This window comes from Sprattus sprattus (assembly GCF_963457725.1).
Source record: "Sprattus sprattus genome assembly, chromosome: 11".
Classification (NCBI taxonomy): Eukaryota; Metazoa; Chordata; class Actinopteri; order Clupeiformes; family Clupeidae; genus Sprattus; species Sprattus sprattus.
Genome location: NC_137909.1, coordinates 17,933,604 through 17,950,414, shown reverse-complemented (window position 1 = coordinate 17,950,414; position 16,811 = coordinate 17,933,604). Strand labels below are relative to the sequence as shown.

General features: G+C 42.0%; 1 protein-coding gene across 1 annotated transcript in view; it reads left to right on the top strand.

Annotated features, from left to right (window-relative positions):
* Positions 1-15,503, top strand: part of npr2 (natriuretic peptide receptor 2) — a 41,253-nt gene extending 25,750 nt beyond the window's left edge. The window contains exons 11-22 of the mRNA XM_080847241.1: positions 2,248-2,352; positions 3,113-3,184; positions 4,053-4,212; positions 4,328-4,483; positions 5,003-5,171; positions 8,165-8,311; positions 9,124-9,247; positions 11,179-11,247; positions 11,686-11,860; positions 13,041-13,139; positions 14,325-14,416; positions 15,003-15,503. Coding sequence (XP_080703367.1) covers positions 2,248-2,352; positions 3,113-3,184; positions 4,053-4,212; positions 4,328-4,483; positions 5,003-5,171; positions 8,165-8,311; positions 9,124-9,247; positions 11,179-11,247; positions 11,686-11,860; positions 13,041-13,139; positions 14,325-14,416; positions 15,003-15,065 — 1,431 coding nt within the window. The 3' untranslated portion in view covers positions 15,066-15,503. The remainder of the gene's footprint in view (positions 1-2,247; positions 2,353-3,112; positions 3,185-4,052; positions 4,213-4,327; positions 4,484-5,002; positions 5,172-8,164; positions 8,312-9,123; positions 9,248-11,178; positions 11,248-11,685; positions 11,861-13,040; positions 13,140-14,324; positions 14,417-15,002) is intronic.
* The last annotated feature ends 1,308 nt before the right edge of the window (positions 15,504-16,811 follow it).

Sequence of the window (16,811 nt, the reverse complement as noted above, 5' to 3'; positions counted from 1 at the left end):
GACTAGAGCCTCACCACACAGCCCCACCAGTAAAACACCTAGAACATTCTCCAGGACGGCAAGAGAGAGAAGAAAAATATATCAGCACACCTGATGGTTGACTTTGGTGTCCATGTAAACCCCTGGCTCTTGACATTTCATGATTTATCAGTCAAATACAGAGGAATATGAGAAGTGTTCTAAACAGCTCTTAAAGGAGAATTGATATTTCCTCTACCAAAATCGGACCAGTATTTATTTAGAATGCTATTATCCCTGTTGTCAGACCCTTATAATAACTTGAGCCTGTCGGTGGCGAAAACCAGCGGTTTACTTTGACGCAGATGTTTTCCCCATAGGATTACATTGTATAGTCGTTTTGCGGTTGCCTGTTATGGCGTTCTAACTCAACACTGGACTGGATTTTGATAGTCTTTTGTCCACATGTTAAATTTGGATTCAAAATATGGCCCAAGTTAAAAAATTCCCTATTTCCCAATTCAAGTCCTCGTTATGGTTTGTTAATTTGCTATAAAAAAATTAAAACACTATAGGAACAAACATTTATTTGGTTTGGTTTGGTTAAAATCAGCCCTAGCTCTTGTGCCAGCTAATCAGATTTAGCAGCCTAAACCTTTAAAGACCCCTGGCCAAACTCACAGACTCCTCCACCTCTGCAGATACGATCTGGCCGTGCTTGAAGCCGGGGCATGTTTTGATGGCCTTATCCCAGCGGAAGTGGATAACACCGTCTGGGTTCTGCCAATCTCAGTCCCCCTGCTTTTGTGTGTGTATAGGAGAGGTGGTTTTGAAAGTTCTGGTGGTGACACACACACACAAACACACAAAAAAGAGGAAAAGAGGGTGAAGGATGGAGAAAGAGAGAGAAAGAGAGAGAGAGGTGAACAAAGGAGTAAGAGAAACATCAGGAAGTGAGGCAAAAGTAGTGTGGCAGATTAATATTGTGGATAGGTGTCAGACACTACACAGGGAGAAATGATGGGAAGATACAAAAGACAGAGACAATGATGGATGGACAGTGACCCCAGTTTTAGCTGGCAGTACCTTTGACGCCCTGAGGGCCTGATCGTCTAACAGACCCTGCACTCCCGCTCACAAAAAACAGCCAAGCCAGATGGGGGGGTGGAGGCAAAGGAAGGAGAGTGGAGAGGAGGAGGGAGGGAGAGAGAGAGAGGAGTGAGTGAGTGCTGTTGCCAATGGAAACTTTAACTGCTTGTCTTCCAAAGGGCCTCCCTCCACCCCCTAACACCACCACCATCTCTACCTCCCTTTCCCTCTTCTATCCTCTTTTCACGTTTTTCAGCGGAGGAAAAAATTATATAGGGCAAAGGGTGTGCTAACTCCTCCTCGCTCCGGCCTCCAGAAACAAAGCTGTCACAGATTTGCTCACCGTGTACAGTATGCTGTTCATCGAGGTGTGCCTGCCCACTAATATCCATACCGAAAGCCTTCAAAAAAATCACCCAGGTCGGGGGCGAGACATGTATTTCGTTACTTTCACAGCGCTCTCCACACAGCCTTAAGTGCCTCTTTTCTCTGGGATCCTCCTGGAAAAGAGTCCTCACGCCTCTTCTGAGGCCTCTACTCCAGTAGTCTCAGCTGGATGCTAAGCTCTTCAGCAGATTTAAGTGCTGAATTCACCTAAAGTTCCAGTTAGCCATCCAAAAGAGTGGAGGTTGGTTTGGTAGGTCTTCTGTGTTCTCTGAAGCAAATTCTAGTGAGTGGGAGGCTGTTAGCGAGCTAACTAGCAATCCTTTTATTATTCAGGCCGTTTTAAGATCCGTGAGGGGGACTCGTAAACCGGCTCCAGATCAGGACCTTTGAGAGCCCTGAGGGTCTCTATATTAGGCCCATGAGTCACCTCAAGGCAAGACTCTACCAGCAACAGAAACGTATTGTGGATGTTCAAATATTTTTGACAAATCAAGCACCCTTTGACAAGATAAATGCCTCAGGCAGTATGGGACTGCAGTGGGAGACGTGGAATGCACGCCTAATAAATGTTGATAAACTCTTGTCTTAGCAGACCTCTGGGTCTTCTCTGTCAAATATTCCACTGGCAAGTACAAACATTGGCACTTTTTTTTAATGCAGAAAGGCTACATGAGAATTCAACAGCCACTGTCTGTTTCCAGTTATCCTTGATCTGGGATGCAACCCATCGAATTGACCTTGCTCAAGACATTGTGGGAATGTCATCTTCATTAAATGCTTTATCACTGAAAGGCATCCCTCTTTTGTTTCTAGATGAGAGACGTTCAGTTCAACCACCTGACCAGGTTCATTGGCGCCTGCATCGATCCCCCCAACATTTGTATTGTGACTGAATATTGTCCTAGAGGAAGTCTTCAGGTAACGTACCTCACTTGCATCATGTACAGTCCCCGTGGAGGTATTGTGTATTCTTTCGTCCAGCCATATAAATAGCCCATTACGTAATGCAGCCAGCATCCCAGTGATACAAGACATAATGGCTCTCCGTCAGGCATTTCACTCAATATTCTAAATTTATGGTTATGCCGCACTGAAACGTGCCAAGAAGGAAACTGACATTTCCTTCCAGCAGAAGGATTTCAGGCTATTGATTCCATTGTTTTAAGATGTTTTATGAAAAGCCATCATTGCAGAAAACATATACTTTGAAAGCAGATTACTGTTTATTGGCGTAGGGTGGTTTCTGGGAACCACTTGGCAGTTGTTGCTGCTAGCTGGTCAAACTATTGGTGCCCAGGACTGGCAATTTTTTTTTTTACAGTGAAATGCCATTCTTGTGATTTCAGAGTTCAAATCTTTAAGCTCTTAACATAGATCACATATGATTAACTAACCAGGTTTTTGTATTTGCATTTACTTTAAACCATTTACCAAAAGCTTTTATGCAAAGTTAATGGTATTATTTATTTAAATATTACCTGAGCAGCATACAAATTTGATGGTGCCATTGATGATGCCAAAGGAACACCCAGCCAGTTTTACAGTATGAGCCGGTGGTGATTGGTGGACTACAACAATTGGGCCGCACGTGTTAATGAACAAGAATTGTTTTTGCTTTTGAAGTAATGCTCCTCTTTTTGAATGGTTGTAAATGTGATTCTACTTTTCTTATTTGTAGGATATACTGGAGAATGAAAGCATAAACCTGGATTGGATGTTCCGATACTCTCTCATCAATGACATTGTGAAGGTACTTGCATTTGTCAGGTCTAAACAGTCCAGATTGAAGAACACACTTGACGCACTGATATGACTTATTACTAATTCAGAGAGGTGTCTTGTGCCCTCGACAGGCAGTAAAGTGATCTATCTCACCTGGTTACCAGAGTTTCAGAATCTGAGGGGCATTAGCAGATGGGCGCCTCGTCAGGGAAAGGGGGAAAAAAGAGGGCTGGCATCAAAGACACGGGAGACCCCTGGACAAACAAGCTTATAAAAGCCCGGGCTGTAAATGCGCCCAGCCTAATCCAAACCAATCATCTGGCCTTCTCCTCTCTCTTGCTTCGGCACAGATGAAAAAAATACCCTGCCCCTTTCTTCGCCTCGGCCTCCACATCAAAATCATTGATTTTGACTTGCATTAGGGGGCTGACTGAGGGGGCTGACGATTCCAGTGCATCAGGCACCTTCTCATTTTGAGGCAGAAGATTGCGTGTAATGGCGTTGTGGCCTGTTAGAAACATTTCGCTGTGCATTTTGCCATTGTTGAGGGCTCTTCAAACACACTGAACTCCACAGTTTGGAAATAATATAAAAACGGTTGGATGAAGTGAGTGCTGTGTTAGACTTTCTTGCACTAACAGTCTTTTTGGCTTTGGAAAGTGATTACATGGTGTATATCTCCATGAGCCACCATTCCATTACCCTCTATTTAATTGTGCATGCACCCCCTGCCACACTATGAATCCCCCAGCCGCACATAGATTACCCAGAATATTTCTTTCAAATATTATGTGTTTTTTAAGTGTATTTAGAATTCTTTGCGGTTTTGCTACATTTGCCCCATAAACTGTGGGCAAAACGTCTTTAACAGTCAATTTCATGCTTCTCCCTGCCAGGGAATGAACTTTCTGCACAATAGCTACATTGGATGCCATGGAAACCTCAAATCATCTAACTGTGTGGTGGACAGCCGATTTGTGCTGAAAATCACAGATTATGGCCTGACAAGTTTCCGGACGTTGTGCGAAAACGAGGACTCGTTTGCATTATATGCAAGTAGGTGAACGTGTTCTAATGGCCCGCAGAGGGCCATTTTGACACTGTGACATTGCTGTGGTCTGGTTTTAGGCATGGCTGTGACTCTTAATGTGTCAAGATGTTTGTATTGTAGAGAAGCTGTGGACAGCTCCGGAGCTGTTGATATACGATAGACATCCACCGGAGGGAACCACAAAGGGCGACGTGTATAGCTTTGGCATCATTCTGCAGGAGATCGCCTTGAGAAATGGACCTTTCTATGTTGAGGGCATGGACCTTAGTCCAAAAGGTAAGTCAAGGTTTTACATAAGGATTCTGCTGGAGAGCAGTGTAACATCTTTGAGTTACAGTCTGTATGTTTAAGCACAACTTCTGAAAATGTGTAACATGTGGGATGTTGTTTTGCCCAATTAACTTTTAGTTTAGTTTTAATTTACTTTATAAAGACAATTAGATATGGAATGTCCATCATGCTGTTACAGTTACATTATTTATATTCCTAGTAAATTATATCTGTATGCATAGTCCTTTATGTAACGATGTACCAGTCTATAAATCTATCTTTAAAAGTATCTACACAATCTGTGTGTGTTTTGTGTGTGTGTGTGTGTGTGTGTGTGTGTGTGTGTGTGTGTGTGTGTGTGTGTGTGTGTGTGTGTGTGTGTGTGTGTGTGTGTGTGTGTTTGTGTGGTGTGCACGTGCTCTTGGGAAAAGTCTGTTTTATCTTAGTGAATGTATATGTACCTAACAGAAAACGTAGCCCCATTAACATAGCCCCGTATTCCTGTCCTGTGATTCCTAATGACAGAGATTGTTCAGAAAGTGCGTAACGGCCAGAAGCCCTACTTCAGGCCCAGCACTGATAACACCCTCCACTCCGAGGAGCTCACTGTATTGATGGAAAGCTGCTGGGCCGAGGACCCCGCTGAGAGGCCTGACTTTAGCCACATCAAGATCTACATGATGAAGCTCAACAAGTGAGTCCCAAGGTAGATGTACATTAGGTGCCAGTGGAGATGACAGGTGAAGGCACCGAAAAACAACTAGAAAGACTCTAGTCATGCGGTCCAATATCAGGCAGTCTGTATATGTGTGGATGGTTCACTTGAAAGCCAAACAGATGTTAACAGATGTGAAATTAGGTATTTTTTAATTGCTGCACTCATGGGCTTGGCTATGATGTAAACCCCCTGGGGTCCTGAGGGCACAGTGGTGCCAATCAGAGAGATTCGCTAATCTATATTCCTCGTCCCTTACACATTCAAACCAAATTGTGAATAGTTATCCGTGTGTGGTGGCTGAATCATGTCTTCTTACATGTAAATGAGATCAAAGGACTGAGGATGTACTGAACCCAGGGCTATATTCTTTAACCTGACAACCAATTTTTAGTTTATTACCTTATTTTTATTGAAAGGAAAAACATTACAAGCAGTTACTTAGGAAAAATCGCATTAAATAAGAAAAGGGGAAACAAATTGATATAAAATATGAAACGAAACTAAGGTACTATGATCTTAAGCATGACACACCCTAATGAGACGTAATGAACACAGGTACAGCAGACTGGGTCACAGAAAGTTCTCGGAGGCTCCCGTGAACGTAATTTTCTCCAACTTTAAAAATAGTATTACATCTTGTACTCGTTGTGCTGCTGTGGGAGGAGTGATTGAATTCCAAATGAAGTAGAATTTGCCTACGGGCCAATAAAGATACAAATGCTATTATGTTGAGCTGCTTTCTGGTCAAATTAGTATCTTCAGCAGGGACACCAAATATAGCAATTGTAGCACTTGGTTTTAAACTCACACCGAGAGCTATATATACAGTATAGCGTATCAATATATATTACATTTAGTGGACCGTTATCCTGACAATTTGTGACATGACCAGAACATATGTGTTAAGCCAGCCACATTGACCTGACATCTAACATCCATCTATCATCTACATTTGGGTGGAGTGAGGCTATCTTAGCTCTACACCAATGTGTCCTATGTAATACCTTTAATTGAATCAGACCTAATTGTGCACAGGAAGTACTATTGTTTGCTCTTTTCAGAGCTTTAGCCGGAACTTTTTCAGAAATTTCAGCATCAAGCTCTGTCTCCAAACCAGTAACTCAAGCATAAGCAGTGAGTAAGCATGAGCTGTATAACATTTCATAGCAAAAGGACCTTTCAAAAGTAAGTCAATGGGGGACTTTTCAGGGAGATTAGGAAAGTGTGGGTTATGGTTTTTAGCAAACTGCTGATCTTGGAAGTAACAAAGTAAATCAGTCTGTTATGGTTATATTTAGAACTCAAAATAATAAAGCCACCAAAATCATAGACATAAAGGTCCGTACATTTTAAGATACTTTTTCTCTGCCACACACATTAAAGGCCTGATCATACTTGGCTCTTAAGGGGGAATGCTTTTCTATATGTTGAAGAAAACACACTTTTTTCTCCATACATGTTTAGCTAATTAAGAGAAGATCAGAAGGTAATTTTGTAGAGCATCTTCTCTGATGGTGAAGTGATTCTGCTTGACTTGAATATATAGGAAAGGTGCATTTGAAACTGATATATTCTCAACAGAAAATGGTTGAATCACTTGAATGCTATTTTACATTTTTCTTATATTACATTTATGTATTTGTTCCAACTGTTTAATTCATATACGGTTCTCATATTATTTTCAGCACTTTTTGTATGAACAGCAGTCCTTGTCTGACAGACAGCTCTCACAAAGAAACAACCGCACAGGGTGCATTTCAATCAGTTGAATGACAACACAGCTACACTACTCACCTATCATAAGGAGCAATGCCTGTCAGCCTTACTTGATGCAATGCTAACTGGCATCCCACTGACAAGCTGCATCCAAATACTGCATAAACACATGGTTGATGTTCTCCCCCCCTTCCCCGTCTCTATCTGTTTACACCTGTATGTATGTGCACTTTTGCATCTGGCAGGTGTTTGGCCTAATGAAAACCAAACCATTTTTAATAAAGGAACAAAATTACGTGTAATACAATATACAGTTTACTCATAACATATTTGCATTCATTGAAAATGTAGGCCATGAAAACAGAGCTCCCACGCTAATGTGGTAGGGTCTCCGTCATCATTACATAAATGCATGTTGGCGGTGTGCACAAGGGAGGATCTGGGAAGTCTGGGTGTGCACTAGCTGAGCTGGCAGGTCCAGGGATCGTGGGATCCTCAGTAGGATCCTCCGTGTTTTCTGTGTCGTCCCGGGGTTATGTGAATTTTCACTTGAAAGTGAACTAACTACAGCAATCGTGTCACAGCTCCCATCGGGTCAAACCTTTTCATCCCACGTAATGGCGCCGAGCCATCCATCACTAAAACCAATTTCACTGATGTTGAAGAAGCTGTCGCACTTTAGCCGGGCTGTGCCGTAGTACATCATCCTTGCTGTGCCGGGCATGAATGCTAACCTTCGATGTTGCCATGGCTTTGAGTCAGAGATGTGTATTTTTCACAAGGTCAGCTTCAAAGCGGCAGTAATTGTTCATGTTTCCCCTTCTCCTCGGAGCGTGTTAGAGGTCTGATCAGTGCTGTTGCTTTTCGGAACATGTGGGATGGTGATTTGTCGACCGTAGGAAGATCTGAAATTCCACACAGTTTTAGTGTGTGATGGTGACTCACTTAAAAAAAAAAAAAAGAGATGAGAGCTGTTTTTTTAACCTTTGCTAGAACATCAAGCTATTTTCCTTTTCTGGAAATCTGAAAATACATGTAATTAGTGTTACAAAAAGTGCACTCTCACAAACAAGACCCCTTCACTTATTCCAGAAAAAGTTCTTTGTTGAACAAGAAAAGTTTCCTTAGCGCATAACTCTTTTTTCAGGGATGATGAATATTCTTCTAAAGACAAGCTTGTGGGCATTTTTTGGAAAAGAGCCATTGTTCAGAGTTCATGTGTTAATGATCATATGGTCATTTGTGTGTTGCAGAGAAGGAAGCACAAGTATTCTCAACAACCTGCTCTCCAGAATGGAGCAGTATGCCAACAACCTGGAGAACCTGGTGGAGGAGCGAACGCAGGCATACTTGGAGGAGAAGCGAAAAGCCGAGAATCTCCTTTATCAGATCTTGCCACAGTAAGATCCCTCTCCGCATGATTCACCCTGGAAAGTTTTCCAAAGTCCAACTATCACAGAGTTGAAACCCTCTTGTCATTGCTTGCAATACAAGCTTGATTTTAAGATTTGATTGCAAACGACTGGTGTTTTTTATATGTTACGTTTGAAAAGATCAAAATGTAAAACCAGATGAAAATAACAGGGAGATTCATTACTGAGCTTCACAAAGTGGATAGAAAAGCACTTGAAGCTGTCTGGCAGTAGAGAGATGACACTAGACAAGAAAATGTGCCCTATCTGTTGCTAATTTATTCCCCCATTGTCTGCCTAAATGATTTCCGTTGCGCAGAAGAAAATCCTTGAGAGGCAGTGCAGATGATGTTTCCCAGGCTAAGATGTTCAGTTTCTTACACAGGAACAGTTCCGATAATAACACTGCAATACAGAGATCAGCTATCTTTTGTTTAAGTAGGCTCTTTTGGTGGTTTGGCATGTGCTGTTAAGACCTCCCTGAAGCTACTGATATTATTGGGGCTCACCCTTTTGTCTGTGAATAGATTTTTATGTGTGCTTCAAAAGTTTCCTGCTAATTTAGCATCCTGCTCTCATCAATGCACATGCAAATATTACCAATTTGCATGAGCCCTGGGTTTGACTCTAAATGGGATTCAGCTTCTATTAATTACAGAGAATGGTCTGCGCATGTTTTGATATGACAAACAACACAGTTAGAGCCTAATTGAATGCCTCACATGATGTTTCTGGTGTGAATCCACTCGACTCTGCGGTTCGCCCCTGGCTTCAGGCCTCTCATTTTTGTCTCCCCGCAGTTCGGTGGCAGAACAGCTGAAACGGGGAGAGACGGTCCAAGCCGAAGCCTTCGACAGTGTAACCATCTACTTCAGTGATATTGTTGGCTTCACATCAATGTCAGCAGAAAGCACACCACTACAGGTAGGACATGGCGCACCGTGCCAGCCAGTGTTTCGTCCATCAATTTTTACCAAAGACACAAAAGAGAGCCTTATCCCTGAGCACGCTGTTTGACCGGTCTGGTCAGATTTTTGGCACAAAAGCCACTTTAAGGCAAATTCCAGATATTTGTTACACCTACCTTATTAAAAGAAAAAAAATCTAATTTTGGTGGTGTAGATAGTGTGTGTTTTTTTTGCTTAAACAGTATGTGCATTCACCCAGGAGTAAAGCTGATTTTACTGTTTCATTGTAGTTCAAACAAAATGGCGCCCCTGGGGACTGCAGTGTCTCTCCCCAAATAGCCTGGTGCTTTTGATGAACTGAGCGATTCTGGAATGAGTTTGATATTTTCAGTCTCAAGAGTTCAGTGTCATCTTGCAGAGAGCCCTCGATATGCAGAAAACTCTTTCTCTCTCTTCTCTCTCTCTCTCTTTCTCTCTCGTTCTCTTTCTCTTTCTCTCTTTTAATCAACAACACAGTGCGCTTATGTAATGCAGATGTTAAAATTCTAGATAGCACTTGTTGTCAGGAAAACAACTGCTCTTTCTCACTTTGACGCAGAAGTGACTCACTGGAGGCAAGCATGTTATTTTTTTCCCTTCCTTCCTCGATTTCAATCCTAAAAATATACCAGTGTTCCTACAAGCCTCGAACGCCCTCTTGTCTCTTGTGCGCCTGGTCGCGATGAAAGGTGATTTCACCTTTTGAGGAAGAGGGCGGACCACGAGTGTGTTGCCCCAAAATGGCCATGTATTCTCACCAGTCATTCCTGTCCTTAAAGGTGCTCTTAAATCTCCCAGAGGTTGCGACCAGAGCCAAAAAAAACATCAGCGCAATCTGTGATGGAGGAAACTTATAAATCACATTTAAAAATGAAACATTAGGCTAAAAGGTGATTTATTTGGGCTGTTCAGCCATTACTTCAAATACATATGTAGTCTATTAATGTTTACCAGTAGGACCATTGAAATCAAACCCACAGACAGTGCAGGACATGGAATGCATCCTCTGTATTCCATTCTGTCCACTAAAGTTGGTGTTATTGTCCTTATTGCACTAAAAACTCACTTCTATACTCCAAATCCCAGGAAATTGTTAAATAGACAGAAGGAAGGTCACTCAATTCACAAAACCGTGTGTCATCGTTCAATATTAATGTTGCTGGATTGATCAGCTATTATTTGCCTGAATGCTAAATTTAATTTAAGGGAGCATTGGCATGGTTGTCCTGACAGTACAATAGTCACAGAATCAATCAGTTATGTTCAGAAATACAGCAATAAATGTCTCTCATCTCCAACAAATGTCTCCATTACTTTTGCTGTAACTCAGTTTAGAGACCTTTTTGTTGATCTGAGTCATTGTCATTGTTTTAGTTCATTGTTTTCATTTTCAACCAGTCCTTATGTATTGCTCGGTGAGGACTGTTTCTGGGAAGTCACCCAAGGAAGGGGGAGACAGAAAATATTCTAAGTTGGACCAAGCGCTGGGACTTCATGCACTTAACACATTGCAGGAGTCTCTCAGCAGACCTCAATGGAAGATGCCAGGCGCTGTAGACACATTGAAAATATTGCACATTCCTTCCAAACGCTCATATGCTCAGACAAGGCACGCACTAACAATTTAAACATGCTCCTTAACGCAGCATGTAACTGCTGCCAATACACTGAATTGTCCTGATGTTCAACATTTGAACGGAACTGCCCATTTTGAAATAAGCAAGGAATTATAGACTGATGAAAGACAACAACTTTTACAAATCACTGTTTCGTGAAGAGTGTATACCCTATGTATTTGTAATGGCTTTCACACTTCCACTGAATAATTTATCGAATAGCATGTACTGTAAGTTGTGTAGATCTATTACTAAACACGTGTTATATTTTCCCTGCTGTTTTCTCCTACAGGTTGTGACATTACTGAATGACCTGTACACATGTTTTGATGCTATCATCGATAACTTTGATGTGTACAAGGTGAGTCACTATGTGTTTAAGCTATCTCCTCACACACACAGCGCCACTTCTTGACATTTAACAGTCACTTTCATCAGCAAACTGAGCCAACATATGCCCTGAGTGAGATAAGTTAATATCATTATATTATTTATTATATGCTGTATATGTGATTAAGGAAAAACACATGGTACTGCTACTCTAATGAAAATTAGTTCTGTTCATGAATATGCTGTGCTACTGCATCCTTTGGTAAATAAATTAAAATGAGCTGAAGAATAAAAAGTGTGTCAAAATGAGTTAAATCAATAATAATCAGTAAAAGTATATTTATTTTCACATTACACTGTGTTCTCGATGCACTCACAAAAACCTTGTTGAAGATCTCATGTCGTGTTAGGGATGGCATGTGCCCTGTCAACCTGATCAGTGACCAGATTTCTGCCTTTACCCCTCCAGGTGGAGACGATCGGAGATGCATACATGGTGGTGTCAGGGCTGCCAGTCAGAAACTGCAAGCTTCACGCTCGAGAGATCGCCAGCATGTCATTAGCCCTCCTGGAGCAGGTGAGGACGTTCAAGATCCGACACCGGCCCAACGACCAGCTGCGGCTGAGGATAGGCATCCACACGGGTAAGGGCGCCGCGTCGTGCCAGCTATTTGTGGATACCAGGATGGTTAAATGCCAGATGACTCACCTGTTGGCTTGTGCTGTCGTCTTTTTAACCTCCCTCTTACACGTTTCTTCTGAGGGAATATTTTCATTTGTTGCTCTCACTCACTCTCTCCCTCTGGCATGGTAGACGATCTCCTTTTCCAGGGTGTAGCAATCACACTGTCAAATCATTGGAGTCTAAACCCATTGATAATTAAATTAGCTGTTTGAAATACTGTGTGGGCTTAGATGTTACAGTCCTTGTAGAAATTAGGTTCTGCTCAAGGTTTTTTCCTGTTTAAAGGGATTTTTTTCCTTACCCAAGTCGCCTTAGTGTTTGCTCTAGGTGGTTCAGGCTCTGGGTTCTGTAAAGTGTCTAGAGACCATTTCAATTGTTACTGGGACTATATAGTCCCAGTAACAATTGAAATGGTCTCTAGACACTTTACAGAACAATAAAACAATCAAATTGAACTGCATTGAAATCTAAAAATATCTGTTGAGGCTCAATACATTTAAAGAATATTTAAGAGTATTTGAGCAATAACTGTTGAGGCACAACACCACATACATTTAATCTACTCACTTGGGTTGGGGCAGATAGTGTAGTGTGTGTCCTTGCCAACAGCTCAGTTATCTCAGCCTCAGTTTTATACCTTTCCTCTGAGAGCTTTTACACCAGCATCTGACACCTCAGCAATCAGACAGAAACTCCACTTAAAACTTCAGCTGTTCTCCACTGTTTCACAAGACCACGTTCCCCAAAGCCTCCTGTACTCAACACGTTTCAGTCTCTGTCACGGTTTGCTGATGTTGACAGCCAAGCCTGTGAAATCCCTGTTTAGTCCACACTCACTTGAATGAATAGCAGTGCTGGATCTGATTGGAAAGTGTTTCTTTAGATGTGTGTCAGCTATTGTATATGTAAAGAGATGCTGCTAGAAGCTTATAATGAGCTTACATTGGGAATGTGTCTATTGTTCTCCGTTAAGTTCCCTCGCCTGTCAGATTTTTGAGTTGTTCTAAGAGGGCTTAACGGCTGCAGCTCTTCCCTAGGGTCTCATTTACCTCCTGTTTCCAGACTCACTCTCTTCCTCTCTCTCTCTCTCTCTCTCTCTCTCTCTCACACACAAACTTTCTCTCTTTTTCTCTCTGTAGGACCTGTCTGTGCTGGCGTGGTGGGCCTAAAAATGCCGAGGTATTGTTTATTTGGAGACACTGTCAACACGGCGTCTCGGATGGAGTCAACGGGGGAAGGTTGGTGTTACTGCGCTCGGCTGTCAGAATGTCAGGGTGGCGCAGTTGTGCTGCCTGGCAAAGTTATAAAAAGATTAAATGTGTTCTCAGGACAAGACAAAGACCTTCTACTTCAAGCACTAAAGTAGAGATTCTTCTTGTCACCACAATTCATAATTTGTAACATCATCCTGAAATTTATAAAACCTCCAATTTAAAAGCCCATTGAGAAAATTATGTTCAAACCATACATGATTTCCCTGGGGTGCTATATATGTACTTGAAACAATCTGTCTCTGCAAGGTTCCCAAATCGCCTGATATGTTGTTTATGGGTTGAGTATTATCATTAGATTCTGTTCCCTGTGAGCTCACAGCCTCAGGATGCCCACAAAACACCATATAATTACAACCATGCTTTCATTCATTTAGTCATTCTTGATTGATGGACGGTTGTCTTTATGGTAGTGTTATTGCTAACAGAAATAATTCCTCAATATGAGAGAATATCATATCACACAACACTCACTCAACGCCTCCACTCGCTGTTTTTGTGACAGCTATTGATAAACTCCCCCCCCCCCCCCCCCCCCCCCCGAAACCTGCCCAGTGTTTGCCACACGTCTGTGGTCTGGTCGAGTGGAGAATCATGCGTGAGACCATCCCTCTCCTCCCTAGGACCCCTGCCATGTCATTCATACCCGCCCAGATCACAACGGATCGACTTACACGCCGGCTTCCTGTTCTGGGCTTTCATGTACTTAATAGCGATTAATAATTAACTACAGCCATGCCTTCCCCGCTCTCCCTGGTGGTGGCTGAATCCTCACCATCTGCTGGGGGATCCACTGCATATGGCTAACAGAAAGTGAGAATTATCTGGAAGGGTCAGTGTTAGTCATAGCATACTTCAGCAAAGATGTTTTCAGTTTGTGGAGCAGTGATTGGTCATAATTCACTGCCATGGGTCAGTCAATATATAGCTGTAATGGGTCATGTGCATGCCTGGTAGGGGGTGTGTTTTATGAATGAGGCTTTTGTCATGAAGACAGTGCACTTAGGTGATTGTCTTGTTGGTATTTATTGATGTGTGTGTGTGTGTGTGTGTGTGTGTGTGTGTGTGTGTGTGTGTGTGTCTGTGTGTGCGTTTGTGTGTGTGTGTGTGTGTGTGTGTGTGTGTGTGTGTGCGCCTGCACGTATTTTACAGCCTTAAGAATACACCTCTCCTCAACTACCAAAGAGGTGCTGGATGAATTTGGTTATTTCGACTTGCAGTTACGAGGTGACGTGGAGATGAAAGTAAGTCAGAATGCCACTTGTTTATCTAGGTTTATCTACGTAACCAACATGAATGTCCCCTCTGGGGGCGGTGAGGACATCTCAGAGAGACAATGTTACAGCGTCCTCCATCCACATTCGCAATCAATTCACTCGGCTCCCCTTCCACTGATTGCTCTGCACTGTGTCTTTGTTTTGTTTCCCGAGTCAGATGAAATAACAGGCTGCCCCTGTCCTGTGCTGTTTTTCATTGCGCTTTTCTTAGCGCCTCATATTACACAATGTGTACCTCATAAACAGTCCACGAGGACCCATAGAGTTGCTGTTTCTGGATCAGATGTGGCCAGTCCCAGCACCGATCCAGAACATGGCCAAACCTCAGTGATCTGGAGATTGAATTCCTTTGTAGACCGGAGATCAGGCACCTACTGTGCCTATAACGCTCTGCCACAGATGATTGATTAGCTCTAAGATGACCAGTCAATGCCATTGTCATTTATAGCAAGCGCAACCTCCACCCCCTCTCCCTGTTGATTACTCTTAGCACTGAGGATGCAGAGTGCTCATCAATGCTTTTATTGATTGCTTACCTCTTGTCCCTTTCCAGGGCAAAGGCAAAATGAGAACGTATTGGCTTCTGGGGGAAAAGACAGATGTCTATGTTATCTGAGACGCCATGCTGATGAGCAGGAAAACCGGCTGACTGCCGTGGATGAGGAGCCAGCATTCAGTCTCCAACACACACACCTCCTCCCAGCCCCCTCACAGTCGGGTTCAGGAGGTTTTCCTCTGTTTAAATCAACAGAGATTTTTAAAACTAAAGACCTTTGGACAGAGGTGATTCCAGGTATATTTAATTACCTGCTTAATTGCAAATAAAAATAAAACTCAAAGAAAAAAAACATGGTATAGAAGCAAATCCGATTTAAAAACACTATTTTAAAGAAATTTTTATGAAGAAACTTTGTGTCTTGACAAAGGAGTACTTTTCAGAAATGAACCCTTATTTTTTGTGCTTTCTATATTCTGATTTGTATCATGTGTTTGGAATTCAGTAAGCATATACTTGGTGTTTCCCTCCTGCATAGTGGGAGAGAGAGAGCAGAGAGCACAGTGTCATAGTGTGAATGTTTTTGTCAATTCAAAGGTACAAGTGAAGTTCCACAGTGGCACTATACACAGATATTTGTATATATGTATAATCAAGACATTGTAAGATATTTTTGTTCAATAAACTGAATCAAATGTTTTCTCTGTGTTGTTCATTTTGTGTATTATAACAGTACTCCCTTAATTAGCTGGCAAGCTTTTCTAATGTAAAAGGTGTTTTCAGTGAGCAGTCACATTTTGGTGAGTTTCTCTCCATGCTGTCCCTTGACTTTTCCACATCTAGGAGCTTGCCATATCTCCGGTGCTAAGCAGAATGTAAAGTGCTTCCCCTGGCTGTCATTTGCATTTAACTGTAAGACATTGGAAGGAGGAAGACAAAAATGTTTAATTCTTTGAGAGACTTTAAATTGCTAGAGGAAAAAATATGATGATGTAGCTATATATTGCATTTTAAGTTGATTTTTAAGTTTAAAACAACCGGAAATTCATGCGGCTTAATGATCTTGAATGAAATGGGAATATGAAAATGTTAGTTAAAACAAAACTAAAATATGTTTTATTCATACATGTGCTCTATGTTATTTTGATCTAATTACTGTTTAGATGTGAGTTAGTAATAATAATTTCTCAGAGAAAAAAAATCACCCATGATATATAACTTCGTCCCTATTACCTAATAATGTGAATCTGTTCGTGTTCACCCTTAAATATAGGCTTCAACACACCCCTTATTAAACAGTACGCAGCTTGGTCAAAGACATTGATATATGTGACATCTATATGTAGGCTACCTTGCCTTGAAAAGCCTGTATAGATTGTGTGGCACTAATGGTCATAAGCGTGCAGCTTGAATGAACGAAGCTCATTAGTCCATCTGTTCCTCTGGTTTTTGTTGTCGACAGGCATCTTAGGTTTCCATTACACATAAAGTATACTGTACGTGTGCCTCTTTGTGTGGTCACACTGTAGGCCTAATGAGCGGGTGTATTTCAGCATTTTCAAAGATACTGTTAAGTGTGTGTGTCTATGTTGGTGGGTATGTTTGAGTGTGTCCATACAACATGCCTTATGTCTGCATTTGCTTAGTGATAGTGGAGCTCATCTTCCCAGCAGCGCAGCTTCCCTCCTCCGCGATTCTAATTACAACCCCACGTGTGCTGTCGCTGTGGACGCTGCTGTTCCAAAGAGGTCAGTGAGCTCTGTGTGGTGGCATTGACAGTTACACTGAAAGTGTCTCCTCGACGAACAAAGAAGCATCATTTCAAACAGCTAACGCCTGGACAGTTATTTTGTGTTATTGAGATTA